At 44.1% G+C, this 23304-nt stretch overlaps 1 protein-coding gene across 5 annotated transcripts in view; it reads right to left on the bottom strand.

Moving 5' to 3' along the window:
* LOC139279927 (adhesion G protein-coupled receptor B2-like) overlaps positions 1 to 23304 on the bottom strand; it is a 1236268-nt gene that overhangs the window by 645135 nt on the left and 567829 nt on the right. For all 5 annotated transcript variants that reach the window (XM_070899255.1, XM_070899259.1, XM_070899256.1 and 2 more), the window contains one exon: positions 9283 to 9447. In XM_070899255.1, the coding sequence (XP_070755356.1) occupies positions 9283 to 9447 (165 nt within the window). The remainder of the gene's footprint in view (positions 1 to 9282; positions 9448 to 23304) is intronic.

The raw sequence follows: 23304 nt of genomic DNA, 5'->3' as shown, positions 1-23304 counted from the left end.
TGCAAATAGATGTTAACAAATATGATGTGATTGGGATTACGGAGACGTGGTTCCAGGATGATCAGGGTTGGGAACGCAACATCCAGGGGTATTCAACATTCAGGAAGGATAGAATAAAAGGAAAAGGAGGTGGGGTAGCATTGCTGGTTAAATAAGAGATTAATGCAATAGTTAGAATGGACATTAGCTTGGATGATGTGGAATCTATATGGGTAGAACTGCAGAACACCAAAGGGCAAAAAACGTTAGTGGGAGTTGTGTACAGACCTCCAAACAATAGTAGTAATGTTGGGAAGGGCATCAAACAGGAAATTAGGGGTGCATGCAATAAGGGTGCAGCAGTTATAATGGGTGACTTTAATATGCACATAGATTGGGCTAACCAAACTGGAAGCAATACGATGGAGGAGGATTTCCTGGAGTGCATAAGGGATGCTTTTCTAGACCAATATGTCGAGGAACCAACTAGAGGGGAGGTCATCTTAGACTGGGTGTTGTGTAATGAGAGAGGATTAATTAGCAATACCGTTGTGCGAGGCCCCTTGGGGAAGAGTGACCATAATATGGTGGAATTCTGCATTAGGATGGAGAATGAAACAGTTAATTCAGAGACCATGGTCCAGAACTTAAAGAAGGGTAACTTTGAAGGTATGAGGCGTGAATTAGCGAGGATTGATTGGCGAATGATACTTAAGGGGTTGACTGTGGATGGGCAATGGCAGACATTTAGAGACCGCATGGATGAACTACAACAATTGTACATTCCTGTCTGTCGTAAAAATAAAAAAGGGAAGGTGGATCAACCGTGGCTATCAAGGGAAATCAGGGATAGTATTAAAGCCAAGGAAGTGGCATACAAATTGGCCAGAAATAGCAGTGAACCTGGAGACTGGGAGAAATTTAGAACTCAGCAGGGGAGGACAAACGGTTTGATTAGGGCAGGAAAAATGGAGTACGAGAAGAAGCTTGCAGGGAACATTAAGACGGATTGTAAAAGTTTCTATAGATATGTAAAGAGAAAAAGGTTAGTAAAGACAAACGTAGGTCCCCTGCAGTCAGAATCAGGGGAAGTCATAACGGGGAACAAAGAAATGGCGGACCAATTGAACAAGTACATTGGTTCGGTATTCACTAAGGAAGACATTAACAACCTTCCGGATATAAGAGGGGTCAGAGGGTCTAGTAAGGAGGAGGAACTGAGGGAAATCCTTATTAGTCGGGAAATTGTGTTGGGGAAATTCATGGGATTGAAGGCCGATAAATCCCCAGGGCCTAATGGACTGCATCCCAGAGTACTTAAGGAGGTGGCCTTGGAAATAGCGGATGCATTGACAGTCATTTTCCAACATTCCATTGACTCTGGATCAGTTCCTATCGACTGGCGGGTTGCCAATGTAACCCCACTTTTTAAAAAAGGAGGGAGAGAGAAAACAGGGAATTATAGACGGGTAAGCCTGACATCAGTAGTGGGTAAGATGATGGAATCAATTATTAAGGATGTCATAGCAGCGCATTTGGAAAGAGGTGACATGATAGGTCCAGGTCAACATGGATTTGTGAAAGGGAAATCATGTTTGACAAATCTTCTAGAATTTTTTGAGGATGTTTCCAGTAGAGTGGACAAGGGAGAACCAGTTGATGTGGTATATTTGGACTTTCAGAAGGCTTTCGACAAGATCCCACACAAAAGATTAATGTGCAAAGTTAAAGCACATGGGATTGGGGGTAGTGTGCTGACATGGATTGAGAACTGGTTGTCAGACAGGAAGCAAAGAGTAGGAGTAAGTGGGTACTTTTCAGAATGGCAGGCGGTGACTAGTGGGGTACCGCAAGGTTCTGTGCTGGGGCCCCAGCTGTTTACACTGTACATTAATGATTTAGACAAGGGGATTAAATGTAGTATCTCCAAATTTGCGGATGACACTAAGTTAGGTGGCAGTGTGAGCTGCGAGGAGGATGCTATGAGGCTGCAGAGCGACTTGGATAGGTTAGGTGAGTGGGCAAATGCATGGCAGATGAAGTATAATGTGGATAAATGTGAGGTTATCCACTTTGGTGGTAAAAACAGAGAGACAGACTATTATCTGAATGGTGACAGATTAGGAAAAGGGGAGATGCAACGAGACCTGGGTGTCATGGTACATCAGTCATTGAAGGTTGGCATGCAGGTACAGCAGGTGGTTAAGAAAGCAAATGGCATGTTGGCCTTCATAGCGAGGGGATTTGAGTACAGGGGCAGGGAGGTGTTGCTACAGTTGTACAGGGCATTGGTGAGACCACACCTGGAGTATTGTGTACAGTTTTGGTCTCCTAACCTGAGGAAGGGCATTCTTGCTATTGAGGGAGTGCAGCGAAGGTTCACCAGACTGATTCCCGGGATGGCGGGACTGACCTATCAAGAAAGACTGGATCAACTGGGCTTGTATTCACTGGAGTTCAGAAGAATGAGAGGGGACCTCATAGAAACGTTTAAAATTCTGATGGGTTTAGACAGGTTAGATGCAGGAAGAATGTTCCCAATGTTGGGGAAGTCCAGAACCAGGGGTCACAGTCTAAGGATAAGAGGTAAGCCATTTAGGACCGAGATGAGGAGGAACTTCTTCACCCAGAGAGTGGTGAACCTGTGGAATTCTCTACCACAGAAAGTTGTTGAGGCCAATTCACTAAATATATTCAAAAAAGAGTTCGATGTAGTCCTTACTACTAAGGGGATCAAGGGGTATGGTGAGAAAGCAGGAATGGGGTACTGAAGTTGCATGTTCAGCCATGAACTCATTGAATGGCGGTGCAGTCTGGAAGAGCCGAATGGCCTACTCCTGCACCTATTTTCTATGTTTCTATGTTTCTATGAGAGTGACTGCTCATGACATCAAGGCAGCATTTGACTGAGTGTGGCATCAAGGAGCCCTACTAAAATTGAAGTCAAATGGAATCAGGGCGAAAATTCTCCACTGGCTGGAGTCATACCTAGCACAAAGGAAGATGGTTGTGGTTGTTGGAGGTCAATCATCTCAGTCCCAGGACATCGCTGCAGGTGTTCCTCAGGAAAGTGCCCTAGACCCAACCATCTTCAGCTGCTTCATTAATGATCTTCCCTCCACCATAAGGTCAGAAGTGGGGCTGTTCGCTGATTGCACAGTGTTCAGTTCCATTCGCAATTCCTCACTAATCACTGAAAGTTAACATGCAGGTACAGCAAGCAATTAAGAAAGCAAATGGTATATTTGCCTTTCTTACAATAGGATTTGAGTATAAGAATAAACAGTAAAGACGTTTACTGTAATTATATAGGGCCCTGGTGAGACCATACCTGGAGTAATGTATACAGTTTTGGTCTCCTTATCTAAGGAAGGATATTCTTGCCATTGAGGGAGTGCAATGAAGGTTCACCAGAATGATTCCTGGGATGGGGGGATTGTCCAATGAGGAGAGACTGGGTAGACTAGGCCTATATTCTCTGGAGGTTAGAAGAATAAGAGGTGATCTCATTGAAATGTGCAAAATTCTTACAGGGCTTGACAGGGTAAATGCAGGGAGGATGTTTCCTCTGACTGGGGAGTCGCAAACCAGGGGTCACAGTCTCATTATTTAAATGGAGAAAAATTGCAAAGTACTGCAGTACAGAGAGACCTGGGGATCCTTGTGCATGAAACACAAAACGTTAGTATGCAGGTACAGCAAGTAATCAGGACGGTAAATGGAATGTTGGCCTTTATTGCAAAGGGGATGGAGTATAAAAGCAGGAAAGTCTTGCTATAGCTATACAGGGTATTGGTGAGGCTACACCTAGAGTACTGTTTTGGTCTCCGTATTTAAGGAAGGATATACTTGCATTGGTGGCTGTTCAGAGAAGGTTCACTAGGTTGATTCTGGAGATGAGGGTATGAAGATAGATTGAGTAGGTTGGGCCTATACACATTGGAGTTCAGAAGAATGAGAGGTGATCTTATTGAAACATATAAGATAATGAGGGGGCTCGACAAGGTGGATGCAGAGAGAATATTTCCACTCATAGGGGAAATTAAAACTAGGGGACATAGTCTCAGGAAAAGAGGCAGCCCATTTAAAACTGAGATGAGGAAGAATTTCTTCTCTCAGAGGTTGTAAATCTATGGAATTCTCTGCCCTAGAATATATTGAATATATTGAAGGCTGGGATCGACAGATTTTTGAGCGATAAGAGAATAAAGGTTTATGGGGAGTGGGCGGGAAATGGAGCTGAGTCCATTATCAGATCAGCCATGATCTTATTGAATGGCAGAGCAGGCTCGAGGGGCCAGGTGGCCTACTCCTGCTCCTATTTCCTATTTCTTATGTTAGAATAAGGGGCTTGCCATTTAGGACTGTGTTGAGGAAAAATTTCTTTACTCAGAGGGTGGTAAATCTTTGGGATTCTCTACCCCAGAGGGCTGTGGAGGCTCAGTCGTTGAGAATATTCAAGACAGAGATTGATAAGATTTTTGGATATTAAGCGAATCAAGGAATATGGGGATAATGCAGGAAAATGGAGTTAAGGTAGAAGATCACCCTTGATCTTATTGAATGGCGGAGCAGGCTCGAGGGACCAAATGGCCTATTCCTGCTCCTATTTCTTTTGTCTATGTCATCCTGAAGTCAATAACTATCCTCATTATAATTTACTACTTTGCCAAGTTTGGTATCATCTGCAAACTTTATAATGCTGCTTCCTACACCAGAGTTCAGGTTGGTTATAAAAATTGCAAAGAATAAAATCTAAGGTTAACATAACTTCTCTGCTTTTCAATTCTATTCCACTAGAAATGAAACCCAGTAGTTTGTTTGCTTTCTATGGCCTTGTTAACCTACATTGCTAATTTTAATGATTTGTGATCCCTTTTCTCTTCTACCTCATTTAGACGCTTATTTTATAGGGAGTTCTGTCAGTGATGTTCTATTTAACACTATTGTATCAGGCTATTTATCAGGAAGGAATTGCAGCCAAGTCCAATCCTATCCTCGGCTGGCATCTACATATGTGCTTCATCAGTTGGTAATTACTGGATATGGAACCTTGATGGATTTTTCCCCTTGCCTGTCTGGGAGGAACTGAAGCCATACTTGCTACCCTGTCTGTGATTGATAACTTAGCACAGACCATGGACTGAACCTGACACTTTTCTGATCTGTATCACTCAGTACTGCAGCAGTCAGTGTATTTATCCACTGAGTTATCAGAGAAGCTATTTATCTTTCTTGCTTTCATCAGCAAATGCAGTAGATACAAACAGCAATTTTCAGGTCACCATTGACTAGAAGCTGGTTCAATCACATCAATGCCATGCTACAAAAACAGGACAGAGGCTCGGAATTCTGGCATGAATGGTTTACCTGCTGATCCCTCAAAGCATCTCCACCATCTACAAGGCTCAAGTCAGGAGTAGAAAACTCACTACTCACCTGGATGGATGCAGACACAACACTCAAGAAGCTCAACACTATCCAGGACAGTGCAGTCCATTTCATTGGCGCCCTTGTCACTAAACCCAATATCCACTCCCTTTACCACCGGCGTACTGTGGCTGCAGTATGTACTACCTACAGGATGTAATACATTAACTAACCAAGCTCACTTCGACAGCGCCTCCCAGCCCTGCAACCTCTACCAATAAAGAGGACAAGAGCAGCAATGTCATGGGAACACCATCATCTCAATGTTTCACTCCAAGCCAATATCATCCTGAAGTGGAATTATATCTGTTCATTTATCATTGCTGGATAAGAATCCTTAAATTCCCTTAACACTATTTTGAAAGCACTATCACTACAAGGACTGTAGTTCTCCAAGAAGAAGGCCCACCACCACATTTTCAAAGTGACTAGGGATAGGTAATCAATGCAGCCTTGTCAGTGTCACCCACATCCCAAAATAAAAGAAAGAAAAATGAGCAGAATGAAGGTAGAACCTCAATTATCTGGTATCCTGTGTATATTGGAAAATGGCAACTAATTAAGAGCCCCAAAGTTACACTAATGATATTAAATGATGTGTGTCTCTCTCTCCAGCCGCTCACTTCAGTTGTCTCCAGCAGAATTTCACTTTGTTGCTTTGCTGGCAAGACCAGCTGGTACAGGAACAGAACAATGGAGATGAGCGAAGGAAAAAAATACTGGTATCTTCCCATTATTCACAAAAATTTTCAGACAATCGAGAACATGCATTATGGGAGCACAAATGATTGAGGTTTCACTGCATTGTACAAAGTGCATGCAGAAATTATCATAAGAAGTGTCACTTTATGTGTTGTAAAACAAGCTTCTTAAAAAAATAAGGAACTCTGAAAATTCATAGCTGTTATTCTGATCTATAGTGTATGATATAAGAGCATAAGAAATAGGAGCCTCTTCCACCATTGAATAAGATCATGGCTGATTTGATCTTGGCCTCAACTCCATTTTCCTTCCCGCTTCCCATAACACTTGACTCCCGTATCATTCAAAAATCTGTCTATGTCCACCTTATATATATTCAATGACCCAGCCTCCACAGCTCTCTGGGGTAGAGAATTCCAAAGATTCATAACTCTCTGAGAGAAGAAATTCCTCTTCATCTGCGTTTTAAATGATCAACCCCTTATTCTGAAACTATGTCCCCTCGTTCTAGATTCCCCCACGAGGGGAAACATCTTCTCTGCATCTACGCTGTCAAGCCCCTTCAGAATCATATATTTTTCAAAAAGATCACCTCTCATTCTTCTAAACTTCAATGAGTATAGACCCAACCTGCTCAACCTTTCTTCATAAGACAACCCCTTCATCTCAGGAATCAACCTAGTGAACCTTCTCTGAACTGCCTCCAATGCAAGTATATCCCTCCTTAAATAAGGAGACCAAAACTGTACGCAGTACTCCAGGTGTGGTCTCACCAATGTCCTGTACAGTTGTAGCAAGACTTCTCTACTTTTATACTCCATTCCCCTTGCAATAAAGGCCAACATTCCATTTGCCTTCCTAATTACTTGTTGTACCTGCATACTAACTTTTGGTGTTTCATGTACAAGGACCCCCGGATCCCTCTGTACCACAGCATTTGTAGTCTCTCTCTATTTAAATAATAATTAGCTTTTTTATTCTTCCTACCAAAGTGGATATTTTCCCATATTATACTCCATCTGCCAAATGTTTGTCCACTCACTTAACCTATCCATATCCGGTTGCAGATTATTTGTGTCCTCTTTACACCTTGCTTTCCCACCCATCTTTGTATCATCAGCAAATTTGGCTACATTACACTCGGTCCCTTCATCCAAATCATTAATATAGATTGTAAATAGTTGAGGCCCCAGCACCGATCCCTGTGGCACCCCACTAGTTACAGTTTGCCAAACTGAAAATGACCCATTTATCCCGACTCTCTGTTTTCTGTTAGCTAGCCAATCCTCTATCCATGCTAATATATTATCCCTAACCCTGTGAGCTCTTATCTTGCGTAGTAACCTTTTATGTGGCACCTTATCGAATGCCTTCTGGAAATCAAATTAAAACATCAACTGGTTTCCCTTTATCCACTCTGCTCGTTACATCCTCAAAGAATTCTCGCAAATTTGTCAAACATGATTTCTCTTTCATAAAACTATACTGACTCTGCTTGATTGTATTATGATTTTCTAAATGTCCTGCTATCTGATTAGATTCCAGGTTCTGAGAGCATGCCTCATGTATCATCTTATGGTTTATTTTACAAATTATGGATTTTTTTTGATGTTACGATCAATTAAATTTTCTGTTGAAATGCAATGTATTTTTTCAACAAAAATAAAATGGAAATGATAAGCTTTAAGGAAGTATAATTCACAAAGGAGGAAATTACTGGAGTAATTCAAAACGCATTGAAATAGACTTGTGAACTGAAGCTTAACATCACCTTAATTACAAACTAAACAAATATCATGGAGCTTGCTGTTATGAGTGGTGGAACAGACTGAAACCAGTTCTCAAATAAAACATGGCATTTAAATACAACAGTAGCAAAATACTGCAGATGCTGGAAATCTGAAATAAAAACAGAAAATGCTGGAAATACTCAGCAGGGCAGGCAGCATCTGTGACGAGGGAAACAGAGTTAATGTTTCAGGTCGATGACCGTTCATCAGAACTGGAAGAAGTTAGAGATGTAACAGTTTTTAAGCAAGTGCAGAGGCAGGGAAAGATGCGAATGAGGCAGATGGATGAAAAGAACATAAAGGTCTGTGATAGGGTGGAAGGCAGGAGTGATAAAATGACAAAAGAGATGATGATACAATGCAAAAGGGGATAGTAATGGGACAAGTAAAGAATCAAAAGGTGGGTCCAGAGGAGCTGTAAATTGCAACAGCAGATCGATTACCAGCAGCCCTCCTCCTCCTCCCCTCCACCCCCCCCCCCCCGCACCCCGCCCCAACCCCACCACCTTCGTCCCCAGTCTCTGCACTTGCTTAAAAACTGTTACATCTCTAACTTCTTCCAGTTCCAACGATAGGTCATCGACTTGAAATGTTAACTCTGTTTCTCTCACCACAGAAGCTGCCTCACCTGCTGAACACCGTTCCCTTTAAGCTGTGTGGCTGGCAGCTGGCTCGTGGTCCTGCGCAGTCAGTGAGCTGGCTTCCCAATGCAAAAACCACACATAAGCGAAAGTTTGACTGGGCTGTGCACCCCCCAAAAATTACAGGGAATATTGCTACTGAATATTTCCAGCATTTTCTGTTTTTATTTCCTTTAAATACAAAGGATTCAATGAACTATGTGGAAGATCTAAAACCATTTGGCCCCATCTAAGGAAATCAGAAAATGTTATGAGAAAAAGAAACTATTTTAACATACAATAAATGGCAAGGCAAATTCACTCCTAAAATGAATCAAGAAAATATATCAGAACAAGGAGCACGGAATATTCAAACACTTTTCAGACCTAGGTTCAGCTCCCTCCTAGAAAGAGGGTTTAAGGGTTGTCACTCACTAAGGGTTGTCAAATGATTTCAATAGTATCAGGTTAGTTCACACAATAGAAAACTGCTTTCAATTTTATCTCATTTTTAAAAGAAAGAATAAGGTTAACAAAACATGACTGAATCAGAACTTGTTCAAATATATAAGAAATCTAAATTGTCCCAGGTTAAGGCTTCTTATTCACCATGAGATTACTTGTTGCAATAACTCAACAGACAAGAAGACTGATGTTAGTTTCTCAATGCTGTCACCCTCACCCCTAGAAGCACATCAAGAAATGTTCCTGGCCTCAACATTCTAAAGTGACATACAATTAAAGTAAGTGTTTATACCAACCAGGGCAGAGTGCAATGTTGCAGAGTTTGGTTTGGAGCTCTGGGCCCTGACACGCTTTCCCTCCATGTTGTGGAGCAACGCACATCCGGGATCTCGTTCTTGATCCTCTCCCACAGGTAACTGAGCATAAACTCCATGGCGACCATTCCTCCCACAGACCATGTACTACAACACAGTGTAAATCACATGAGAGATCTGTCACCACAGAATGCTAAAATAACAAATACAAGTCTTTCACCCTGAAGATGACAGACCTACTACAGTATAAAATATGATAAATATGCCTCTTTAGTGATGTTTTCTTTCTGAAATTGACAAATGTTGGCATGAAAGGAAAGTCAATTTGTTGTAAAATGTTGTCCTAAAACATTATCAAATTAAATTGAAAAACTTCCAACTGAAATATTGACCGGAATTATCTCACTTAAAATTTTAACATGGGGTAATTTCAGTGCTCTCCGATCTGCTGTCATGATCAAAGACAGTGCTAGTTCTCCAGCCACACAGTTCGCTGGTGGGAGCACAGGATTACGGAATTTACTCTAATGAATCATATTTAAAAAGTACCAGAATAAATCCATGATTCCTTTTGAAGCTATAATTACTTTCAAACTAAGTTCCCAAAACAATTTAACACCTCTAAGACAAGACTGAAAAGATGACCAGGCATTTAAAGTTGCTGTAATGAATTTAGTGAGCTTTTAATCATCCATCAAAAATTATCAGAGTGAAATAGATGCTGTTGTTATTACTACACTTTATAATACTTGTACAAGGATTCTGACACCAAATGACCAAGATCCTAGTTGTGCCATTAACTTGAGGCAGCAAGGGGAGGCCAGGTGCTTCCCCATAGGGAGAGATGAAACAGACAAGAGTGCCATTGCTTCTCCCAAGGAACTAATGTGGCACATGTCCTGGTGATTAGATTACAGAGCAACAATGGCAAGAGCTTCAAACAGTGTTTTCCCCTATCCCCAGGTGGAGCACAGTCGGTGATCTGGGAAAATCTGAGTTAAGGAAAAAATTAGCGAAAAGGTTTAAAAAGGCAGGCTCTGGCTATGTAAAGATTTGTGAGCTGCTGGGATCAAGCGACGTTTTGACAAAATTCTAACTAGATGCTCCTTCCCTAAAATAACCAGGGAGGTTCTTGTGAGACTATATGCCAACCTTAGGCCTGATTTGATTATTCTTTTCACTGCAGTAACCTATATTTGTGCTGCAGAATGGATTGGAAATGCATTTCAATTACTGTTACAAAAAAAAATCATCAGACACCAATTTGTATTCCTGGGCTAGGGTTTGTACTCAGTATGATGTGTGGAGGGGAGATTATGTTATACATTGCAGGAATGTTTAGTTTGTTCAATGTCTTGAGTGGCAAAAAGACAGAATGAATTATTAGGACTTCATACAAAAACTTCATAGCTCAAGAGGCCGAAATTCACGACCTCACCGCCTGCTGCCGCTCACTGCCACTGACATTGCTCTTCTTGATCCGTCCAGTGCCACTTTCGAGGTGGCCTGGAGCGGGGGGAGGGGAGAGCCGCCGGGAATTGTGGCGCAACTGACTTCCCGCCCACCGAGTCCCACATTCCTGTGGGCGGGAGTCGGCAAGACTCGCCAGCAGAAGGGGGGGGGTGGACCGCCTGTGTGGAGGCTGGTTTGTCCCGATGGTGAGTATAAAAAAAAGGTAAGTGAACATTTTAAAAATGTTTTTCGACAGCGACTTACCTGCATAGGGTCCCCTGGAGGTCTTCAGAGAGTTTTTGTAATTTTTTACTGGTGCATTTTTTTTTCCAGGTCTTCGACCCTCCGTGGGCCCGACTCCAACCTCGGCACTTGGGCAGCAAGCGCCTCTGCCGCCTAGAATGAGACCTCCCGCCCGTTGCCGCCCAGATTGGCGGCGTACGTAGTCCATTTGCCATCCGCCAACCTTTGAGGGACCTCGACGATGAATATCCCGCCGAAAGTATCGTCTGGTACATCACCGGCCATCGGCGGCACTTGGACGGGTGGAGGCCTTGATGAAAATCGGCCCCCAAACATTTTTTTTAAATCATAGCGTATGTGTGGATATGTTCAAGATCAGGTATTGTTTTTAGACTTTGGAAGAGATTATATCGCAAAACAGAGGACATCTTCAACATGGCAAGCTGGTATGGTGGTAAGGTTATAAGATGTTGGTCATACAGGTCACAGATTTAAAGAGTATGAGTGCAAGTCTGAGAGGGAGACCTTAGAAAGAGAAAGAATTGGAATCAATGTCAAATTGTATGTGAAGATGCAAAAGAGAGATGGAAAATTTGAAAATGAAATAGGAAGTAGAAACACACAAGCAAAATAAGAGGAAAAGAAAGAATTTTTTTTGAAGAGCTCATGAGACTTAAATTTCATGCTGAATTTGAGCTTTACACAATCTTGAATGTGTGCAATTAAAAGTGCCCTGCTTACCTTAGGGAAATACACTGTAAGTAACATCTAAACAAAAGTCGATTTTCTCATCTTTATTCAGGAACAGCCTGCAACCAAACTATGGCACAACAACCACTGGGGAATACTGCATGCTGCACCAGATGCTATATCTAAGACTTTTTGAAGTTTACCTCACCGTTTAGTTTTTGTTAAATTACTTCCCCAACATTCTGAAATGATCAGGTTTACATTCTGGATATTTTCGTCTTGCAAGTTTTTTGTTTTGGAAAATTACATATCTAATTAGTAATGTTATTTAAGAAATTATGTGATTAGTGATAGATACTGAAGGTTTTGTGATACGCATTAAGACACTATGAGAAAAGATATAGGGGGAGAAATTCGGTCGCACCTTATTTGGGGTGATAACCCAGGCGGAGCGTTAATTTTATAACCTTGAAAATGTTTGTGACCTCTGCCCAGAAATTCGTCAGAATCGGTCGAAGAGCTGACAGGGGTGCTAAATCAGTCATTTCACACTACAGCTGGGGGGATGATAATGGAAGTCTGGTCGGTAAATTTGGCGGGCCCATTGCGCATGCACGGAACTCCGAGTCAGACCCTGGGGACAGCCGAGTCTTCAAGGCGCGGCAACTCACGATCACGCATGCGCAGTTCCAGCTCCACAGGGTCTTCGAAGCACGAAAATGGAGGAGCAAGGAGGACACCTACTATCTACCTGCTTCTCACCTACCGCCCTTGATGCCTTGCTGGAGGAAGTGGAGAGTCTCTGGAGAGCCCTCCAGCCTGGAGGGGGACAAATGCCAGCGTCTCGGGATTTGAGAAGGCTCTGGAGGGAGCTGACTGAGCACGTTACAGCATGTTACATGTTGCAGTACCCACAACAGCGACCCAATGTTGCAATAGATTCAACGGCCTTATTATGGTCATCAGGGTGAGTACCCTTTCCATTCATCTGCCAATGCCTTCATGTGAACCTCAGTCTCTCTCACAATGTAGAGACCTTGCACAGCCTACCCCTTTTCTATCTCTACCAGGCCATGCTCCTCCTTGCTGAAGCCAACCTGAGACCTCTCCAACATCTCTCACCTTCTAGCTCCTTACTCAGCCTGAGTCCACCTACCAGCACCATTCAACTCTTCAAATGTGGTCCTAATCCTGAGTCTCATAGTTACTAGTAGTTGCTTGTGCCCCAGACCGACCGGTCACACATCCACTGTGCGATGCCACACAGGATGAAATGCCGATAAGCACACTTTGCCATATTACTCGCGAGTACCCTACTGCAAACCCATGTGGCACATCGGCACCCTCGCAGCCACGAACAACTTTTTGCTTTTGTCATTGCAGGTCAAACTCGCGCACACTATGCACGAGTTGCATCGTCGGGGAGAGGGCCAGCCCTACCTCCAGGACCTGACCCACGAGGAGGAGCAAGTGTCGTCCTCATGGGCGCTGCAGTCGTGGCGATGGAGGGCGGGAGGCAGGGAGGCAGAGCCCCTGCTTGACAGTGATGGTATGTGAATGAGATGGCCATTTTGTGTGAGCCCCTTTAGCCTTGCGGCCACATGCCTTATAAGATGCTGCAACCAAAATAACAATGCCCTCCTCCTTCTCGCCTCGCTGCCCCCTCCCCAGCTGATAACCACACTTCTGTTGCTTTGTGCTTACAGATGAGCCAGAAGAGCGTCAGCATGCCCGTCAGCCTACGTCTTACCGCGGGGAAGATGAGGAAGGGGAGGTGGAGAGCAGGGCGGGACAGGGCGAGACATCCACAGTTGCATTGAGCGGGGAGAGCACCTTGGTCGAAGAGGCCTTCTTTCCGAGGTTGGCAGCACCTGTGGCTCCTGGCCTCAGTGGCCTGCAGCAACGCCCAGCGTGAGGGGAAGCTCGGGGGCCTGCTCTCTGGAGGGTAAGTCAGCCCATGAGTCCTGCTCTCCTGCCCACAGACAGGCAGATGAGCACCTGGTCTTGGAGGCTATGTCCAAGGAGTCAATGGAGATGCATTGCTCATGGGTGCATTGGGGAGGATCCTGTCGAGCGTGGATGCACTTGCATTGAATGTGGTAGAGGCCGCCTCAACTTTGGCATTTGCAGTTGGGGTCCATCAAGCTCATCCTTGGTCGATTACAATGGACACGGGATGTCACAAGTAACCTTGAGGTCCAAGACATGATGACGCGAGCCATGGCTGACGGGCAGTAGTCCGTGAGCAGCAGGCCGAGACCACGCAACACCTGCATTCTGCCATGTCGTCAGTGCGTGCTGGCATCAATGCCTGCTCTGCTCTAATGCAGGGTCAAATTGATGCCACGCAAACACTGACTGCTGCCATCATGTCTGAGGCCCCATTAGTCCAACGGGGCGGTAACGGTGCCGAAGTCGGCCAGCAATCTGTGCTCCACCAGATTACTCCGGCTGAGGTTCTGCCTCCGGGAAGTGACAGGCTGTCGGTCAAGATGGAATGTGATGTCCTCTCTCAGGGGGACATCATTCGGTCTCCCGAAACTGCCATTCCGCCTTTGCACCTGCCACGGTCTGCACCCCAGCTATCCCACACTGCTGCTGCCCATTGTCAGGCTGGGCTATCAGCAGCCGGGCCTTCCAGGCCCAGAGCTGGTCCAAGGCGTTGAGCTAGGCCATCTGTCCTGTCTCCCTCAGACACACAGCAGCCCTCAAGCGACCTTGCTGCAGGCACTGAGGACCCATTGAGGAGGAGCAATAGGCGAGGGAGGGGGGTGAGGCAGGGAGGTGGGAAATGCCTAACCACGACCCACTGATGAAAGGTGTGACCATGGGCCCTATGAGGAAAAGGTGTAAAAGTTATTCATCTGTTGTATTATTTGAAGGGGCGGGTGCCCCATTTTGTTTTTCTTGAGGGGGTGGGGTCTGTGTACATATGTTGTAAAGGCTATTCATCTGTTGTATTATTTGAAGGGGCAGGTGCCCCATTGTATTTTCTTTGAGGGGGTGGGGTTTTTGGGATTGTTTGAGGGATGTGGTTCCAATAAAATGTAACGTTGAATGTTTGCTTCAGCTTCTGGTGTATGACTGTTGACTTATAATTGAGGGGTGGCATTATCGTACCACAATGCGTGCTCATTTTTAGCTGCATCCCTCAGCTCACTCCATTTAAGCGAAGTGTTCCCTTATGAGCCGCCGCCGAATAGCCCTGCTGCCGCCAACATTGGCACACTGCCTCCTCTGTGGATGCTGCTGGTCCTCGTCGTGTTGCTGTTCAGTCGGGGCGTCAGCACTCTCCTGGATCTCATCCTCATCCTCCTTCTCTTGAGATGGTCCTGCAATCCCCTCTGGCAAGGTCTGCGCCCTCATGATGGCCAAGTTATGTAGTATGCAGCACACCACAATGAATAGTGAGACCTAATACAAAAGCAAAATACTGCTGGAATCTGAAATAAAAAGAGAAAATACTGGAAATGTCAGCGGGTCACGCAGCATCTGTGGAGAGTTAACAGAGTTAGCATTTCGGGTCGATGGCACTGCGTCAGAACTGCCGAAGGATCATTGACCTGAAACATGAACTGTTTTTCTCTCCACAGACGCTGTCTGACCCGCTGAGATTTCCAGCATTTTCTGAATAGTGAGATCTGTTGAGGGAAGTATTGAAGGCTGCCTCCAGAGCAGTCCAGGCATCGGAATCACAAGAACACAAGAAATAGGAGCATGAGTAGGCCATTTAACCCTGCGAGTCTGCTCTACCATTTAATACGATCATGGCTGATCTGATCATGGACACAGTTCCACTTCCCTGCCCGCTCCCCATAACCCTTTATTCCCTTATCGTTCAAAAATCTGTTTATCTCTGCCTTCAATATATTCAATGACCCAGCCTCCACAATTCTCTAGGGCAGAAAATCCCACAGATTTACAACCGTCTGAGAGAAGAAATTCCTCAATTCAGTTTTAAATGGGCAGCCCCTTATTCTGAGATTATGCCCCCTAGTTTTAGTTTCCCCTATGAGTGGAAATATCCTCTCTGCATCCAACTTGTCGAACCCTCTCATTATCTTATATGTTTTGATAAGGTCACCTCTCATTCTTCTGAATGCCAATGAGTATAGTCCCAACCTACTTCATAAGTCAACCCCCTCATTTCCAGAATCAACCAAGTGAATCTTCTCTGAACAGCCTCCAATGCAAGTATATCCTTCTTTAAATACGGAGACAAAAACTGCATGCAGTACTCCGATGTGGCCTCACCAATACCCCTGTACAGCTGCAGCAGGACTTCTCTGCTTTTATACTCTATCCCCTTTGCAGTAAAGGCCAACATTCCATTTGCCTTCCTGATTACTTGCTGTACCTGCGGACTAACTTTTTGTGTTTCATGCACAAGGACCCCCAGGTCCCTCTGTACTGGAGCATTTTGCAATTTTTCTCCATTTCAATTATAATTTTTCTATTTTTTCTGCTAAGGATAACCTCACATTTTCCTACATTATACTCCAGCTGCCAAATTTTTGCCCACTCACTTAGCCTGTCTATATCCCTTTGCAGATTTTTTGTGTCCTCACAATTTGCTATCCCACCCATAATTGTATCATCAGCAAACTTGGCTACATTACACTCGGTCTCTTCAACCAAGTCTTTAATATAGATTATAAATAGTTGAGGCAACAGCACCGATCCCTGCGACATCCCGCAATTTACTGTTTGCCAATCGGAAAATGACCAATTTATCCCGACTCTCGTTTTCTGTTAGTTAGTCAATCCTCTATCCATGCTAATATATTATCCCCCAACCCCGTGAACTTTTATCTTGTGCACTAACCTTTTATGTGGCACCTTATGGAATGCCTTCTGGAAATCCAAATACACCACATCCATTGGTTCCCCTTTATCCGTCCTGCTCGTTATATCCACAAAGAGCTCCAGCAAATTTGTCAAACATGATTTCCCTTTCATAAAACCATGTTGACTCTTCTTCGCTTTTTGATTGAATTATGCTTTTCCAAATGTCCTGTTAATGCTTCCTTAATAATGGACTCCAGCATTTTCCCAATGACAGATGTTAGGCGAATCGGTCTATAATTTCCTGCTTTCTGTCTGCCTCCTTTTTTAAATAGGGGCGTTACATTTGCGATTTTCCAATCCGCTGGGACCTCCCCAGAATCCAGGGAATTTTGGTAGATTATGACCAATGCTTCCACTATCTCTGCAGCCACCTCTTTTAAGACTCTAGGATGCATGCCATCAGGTCCACCTTTAGTCGCATTATTTTACCGAGTACTACTTCTTTAGTGATAGTGATTGTATTAAGTTTCTCACTCCATATAGCCCCTTGATAATTCCCGATTGGGATGTTTTTAGTATCTTCTACCATGAAGACCGAGACAAAATATTTGTTCAAAGTCTCTGCCATTCCCCTGTTCCCCAGTCTCATCCTCTAGGGGACCAACATTTACTTTAGCCGCTCTTTTTCTTTTTATGTACCTGTAGAAACTCTTACTATCTGTTTTATATTTCGTGCTAGTTTACTTTCATAATCTATCTTCCCTCTCTTTATTATTTTTTTAGTCGTTCTTTGCAGGCTTTTAAAAGTTTCTCAATCCTCTGACCTCCCACTAATCTTGGCCACATTGTATGCCCTTGTTTTTAATTTGGTACCATCCCTTATTTGCTTAATTATCCACGGATGGTTATCCCCTCTCTTACAGCCTTTCCTTTTCATTGGGATATATATTTGTTGAGAGTTATGAAATATCTCCTTAAATGTGTGCCACTGCTCATCAACCGTCCCACTCTTTAATCTATTTTCCCAGTCCACTCAGCCAACTCTGCCTTCAAACTTTTGTAATCCCTTTATTTAAGCTTAGGACACTAGTTGGAGATCCAACTTTCTCACCCTCCAACTAAATTTGAAATTCAACCATGTTATGCTCACTCAGTCCTGGAGGATCGTTTACTACGAGTACTAGGAGATCGTTTATTAATCCTGTTCATTACACAGTACCAGATCTAAGATAGTCTGCTCCCTGGTTGGTTCCACAACATACTGTTCAAGGAAACTATCCAGGATACACTCTTTGAACTCTTCCTCAAGGCTACCCAGGCCAATTTGCTTTGTACAATCAATATGAAGGTTATAATCACTGCTTCAGCACCCCTATTGTTTGCTCCATGATGTTGCGGATGGGGGCTTGGCTCTCATTGTTGCGTTCCTCCGGTTCTGTGGTGGGGTTGCAGAGGGGGGGTCATTAACCAGGTGGTCAGGCCATATCCCTTGTCCCCGAGCAGCCGCCTCGGCCTTACCATGATGACTAAAACAGTCAAGGCACAGTGCTCTCCCGCAGGGTAAAGGCATCATGTGCGCTTCCAGAATAGCGAGCATTGATTGCGCTGCGTGTGGTCGCACACCAGCTGCACATTTAGGGAGTGGTATCCCTTTCTATTTCTGAATACCTCTGCATTCTGGAATGGTGCTCGCAAGGCCACGTGCGTGTAGTCAATTGCTCCTCGGACCTTCGGAAAGCCCGCTATCCTGGCAAACTCATGTGCATGCTCATCCTGTTTCTCCTTGGTCATTGGGAAGGTAATGAAGTCCATTTGGCGGGTGTAGAGAGCCTGTGTGGTGACGCAGTGAAGTGCTGCGAATTGTGAGATGCTGCATATGTCCCTTGATGCAGCCTGGAAGGAGCCGGAGGCATAGACCGTGAGTGCCACCGTGACCTTCATTGCGACGGGCAGCACAGTCCTGGTGCCGATGTGACGTTGCAAGTCTTCCGGCAGGGAATGGCATAGCTATGTAATGACCTATTTTCAGAAGCGCAGCCTTCTGACACACTGCTCCTCGGACAGGTCCAGGTATGAGCGTTGCTGCCAGTAAAGCCATGGGTGGTAAGGCCTCTTGTCCCGACGTCTAGGGGCTCTCCTCCCTCGGCTGCCAAAAGCCCTTTCTTCACGGCGCCTTGCTAGAGCATGTAGAATGCAAAACTGGTGAACTAGTAATGCTCCCGTTAAAGTTTTAGAAATAAGTTTCTCTCAAACTCAACTGGTATGTCTGTCTGCCGCTACAAACTTGGAGGCTCACCATCAAGCTGTGCATAAACATTGCACTGCCTGTGACCTCCGAGGGAAGCGCTTCCTCATCCCTTTAATTAGCCACCAGTTAACGATTCTGGAAGGCTGTACCAAATGTTTTTCGAGACGTTCTTGCCCGCCGCTAAATGAGGCGGCCGCACCTAATTTACCGACTTACACTCCCATTAATGCTCCCTCTGCCCACTAACTGAGGCGTTAAATCGAAAATCCATACTATCTTGTGGGTTCTTCTTCATAATTTAAAAGGTAGGCAGGTTTTACACAACTTAAGAACTCACCCAAGCTTGATTCATTCTTGAAAATCAAATACGAGGTGTGCTAATTAATTTGTGGTGGGATGTCATAATGGGTGGAGTCTCCCATATCATATAAAGCCACAGATCTTGTGTGATAGCATCAATTAATTTTGACTTGAAACTGATGTATGTTAACTTCACAATAAAATCCCTAAGCAAATCTAACACAAACAAACACAATGGGCCGAATGGCCTCCTTCTGTGCTGTAAATTTCTATTAAAACACTTCTATGAAATCCAACAGGACCTGAGCAGATATTCGGGAAGGATCAACCTTTCCAAATGCATAAAGTATCTTTCTTCTTCATTGGGGGATCGATCCTTCACACAATGAAGGAGTCATTATCCAGGAGGAGAAAGGTGCTGAGGATCTTGAACCACTACTACCAAGACAAATCAGTTAAAAACATTGTTCTATACAGCTGCCAAATTAAGCAACTGGTGTAATGTTTCATGCAGCTTTGCAAACATCAGCAACCAAGATCTCAGAGATGCTCAGAAAATGGCTGGAGAATGAATGGAATCTCTCTGGATATCTTTCCAGCTGAATGGTAGCAGTAAATAATGCATGGCACCACCCATTTTGCTCTTTGCTCTGTGAGCATGAACACAGTGGAACTTACAGTTTATTTCTGATTAACATAACTATGGATAAAATGAGGGGATATCAATTTCCTGATTTAAATTAAACTGGAAAAGATGCACAGGGAGAATGCCATAATGAGTTCAAAGAACTATTCTATCTCTATACCAAATTACATAAGGCTGATCTGATCACAAAATAATTATGGATGAGAAAGTCCATTCGGCTCTTCTGTCCAGAGAGATGCTCACGCTCCCTTCCCTTTCCCACAATGTAGCATTCAATTGTTTCTAAAATTATTCGAGGATTTTGCCTCAATTGCTTTGTCCAAAAGTATACATCAAATATGAATTATTCTTTGTGTGAAGAAGAATCTATTTATATTAGTCCTAATATTAGCTTTTACTAGTTTGAACCCATATCCCCAGTTCTACATTCACAGTTTAATTTAAAGTAATATTCCAAGTAAACATTTTTCTACACTCGTGACAATCTTACATATCTCGATAGGATCAGTCTACAATTAACGCCTGCAGCTTACTAACACTACAATCAAAACTAATACTAATAATGTTGTGAGAAACTTTAAATCGTGTGTTTGGAGGCTCAAAAAACAGGTTCATTAGCTTTCAAAGAACAACAGTGATGTCTCAAGTTGGATCCAAAGAAAGGCCAGCTTTAGGATAGCCTATATGAAGAATGCCCCCTCCTGGATCTGACCTCAATGATTCTTTAAATTCTTTTATCCTAGTTCAAAGAAACATTGTGGAAAGTCTAAAATATGACATAATTCATATACTGGAGGGCTATCTGACTTGGTAGCACATTATTCAACAAGTCTTTCTATTTCCCGTTGTGATCCTATTAATAACTAATCCTATATTGGAACTAGTATTGACTACTGCTAATGGGAGCCCTTGCCATAACAGTCATTGATATTCAACAGCCGTGCTATCAATCAGTAATGCTTTGGTTCCAGGTGTAAAATCTGATCCACCAAGATGGAAGAGTCCTTTCCATCTGTCTTCACCATAGAAGATGATGCTACCATAGACATAATGAAGGAGGAGGTAGTGGAGACACTTGATAGGATAAAAATTGATAGAGGTATTAGAAAGGCTGGCTATACTTAAAGTAGATAAATCACCAGGAGCGGATGGGATGCATCCGAGGACGCTGAGGGAATCGAGGGTGGAAATCGCAGAGGTACTTGTTGTGTTCATACTCTATTTATTTATTTCAGCTCACTGGATGGGCATCATGACCCTGTGGGAGCTATTCACAGTTGCTGTACTCATGCTGTTTCATGCCGGTTTGGGGACTCCATTTTGGGTTGTATAAAAGCACAGTTAAGTTACTTTTCTCCTGGCTCAGTTTGTCAGTTATTTACGCATAACATAATTTGGCGACGAGAATGATACAAATTAACCTCCGTACCATGCCCCCCGCCCCCCCACCTTTCCTCTCTACACCCGGGGACCCTCCAATTCCATGGCCGAGATGGATAAAAAGTTTTTCTACCTACATCTCGGGGGGTGGCTTAGACGGCGACAACGTAACACCAGCTCATCGCCGTGCAATACTTCTCAACTGCCTCGGCACCAAAGACCAACGCATCTTTGGCCAAATCGAAGATACGGAGTCCTACAACAAAACGGTAAACGCACTAGAGAACTATTTTGGGCCAAAGAAAAGTATCGTGATGGAGAGGTACCAATTTCGTAAAAGGGGTCAACGGTACGGTGAATCAATGAAACAGTACATCATTTCATTAACTGAACTGGCCGCTATGTGTAACTTTGGAGCACTTACAGAGGAAATGATCAGGAATCAAATGATTGAGAAAACAACAATCCCCCACATTCGGGAATGCTGGCTAATGGAGGATGATAAATTGACATTAGACAAAGCAACTAATTTGGCCATCCAAATTGAATCAGCGCTTTCTGATTCAAAAGCGATCAGATCCCCTGCTCCCCCTGTGCAGCAGGCTGCAGCTACAGCCCATGTGCAAGACGTTCGTCCAAAGTGGAAATCACAGCAGAGACTCAGGGCTAGTAATAAGCCACCCACTACGGATCGCGGGCTTAACTTCCACTGCTTTAACTGTGGGGACAAATCACACTCAGCAAAGAGTTCAAACTGCCCTGCACATGGGAAGAAATGCTCTGCATGTGGTAAAATGAACCATTTTGCTAGTGTCTTGTCACTCATCGCAGCATACTCGACATATGGACAACCCTGATAGTGATGAACCCAGTATGGTTTACATTGTTAGTGACATTTTGCACATCGGTTCGGACAAATTCAAGGACTGTGAGGTAAACATTGACGGCATGTCCTGCTGCCTCCTCAGTGACCTTGGAGCCAGTCTCCATGTTGAGCGAGGCTGTGTACAAAACCCACTTCACGCACTGTCAACTGCAGCCCGCAACTTCCATTCTACATGCGTACTCCGACTCCAAAATTGAGGTACTTGGGGTCATATTTGTCGCAATATATTACAAGGACATAACACTGGAGAACTTTCCCTTTTATGTCACAAAGGGACGAAGCTTCATGGGTGTTGACCTTTTTGACAAGCTTGGGTTCAAAGTTTACAACCCAACTGGCACACCTGTGTACACAGTGGACTTTCACAGGCAGTATCCTTCAATTTTCACAGGGTTTGGAGTGACAACAAAATTTTACCATAGTCCCCGCGTTGACACTTCCGTCAAACCGGTTACGCAGCGACTTCGCCGTCTCCCATTCGCGGTTCGCGACCAAGTATCCGCAGAATTAACGCGACTCGAATCTCAGGGAATCATTGACGGCATCGACTCCTCACCCTGGATCTCGAACTTAGTCATTGCTTGGCGAAAAAAATGGGGAGATCCACCTATGCATCGACCTGAAAGAGGTCAACAAGGCCATCATCCCCGACAAGTACCCTCTTCCTACCATCGACGAACTGTCTTCAGAATTCCACGGCTCAACAGTTTTTACAAAACTTGACATGTGTCGCAGTTACCTGCAAATACCGCTAGCGGAGAACAGCAAACCACTCAAGGCATTCACGACTCATAATGGTCTGTATCAGTATCGACGCATGTCCTACGGACTATCTTCTGCACCAAGTGCATTTCAGAAGAATGTCACTACTGTGTTAACAGGCATAGAGGGAGCCCTCGATTTGCTTGACGATGTCATCGTCCATGAACAGACAATGGAAGGTCATGACCAGCGACTTCACGCAGTTATGGCTAGACTTGCTATACATAATATTACACTTAAAGCCGCTAAGTGTACATTCACTGCTGGAGAAATAAACTTTCTGGGCTACAGAGTCACAGCACGAGGTTTGACAACATTGATGTGATCCAGCGAATGCAGGAGGCTGCCAACATCAAAGAACTTTCATCATTCCTCGGCATTTGCAACTTCAATCTGAAGTTCGTCGCGCACTATGTGCACATTGCCGAACCACTTCACAAGTTGCTGTGCAAGGACGTCCCTTGGGAATGGACAGATTCCCAGGCTCAGGCATTCACCACGCTGAAGGAGAAAATCACATCCCCTCCTATCCTCGCGCACTTTGATCCGAATGTCACTACCTACTTTACCACGGATGCATCAGGCACCGCCATGGGTGCTGTGCTCTCG

This window comes from Pristiophorus japonicus, chromosome 14, assembly GCF_044704955.1.
Source record: "Pristiophorus japonicus isolate sPriJap1 chromosome 14, sPriJap1.hap1, whole genome shotgun sequence".
In the NCBI taxonomy this organism is placed as follows: Eukaryota; Metazoa; Chordata; class Chondrichthyes; family Pristiophoridae; genus Pristiophorus; species Pristiophorus japonicus.
Note: the sequence above shows the minus strand (reverse complement) of the source record. Positions and strands in the feature narration are given on the sequence as shown.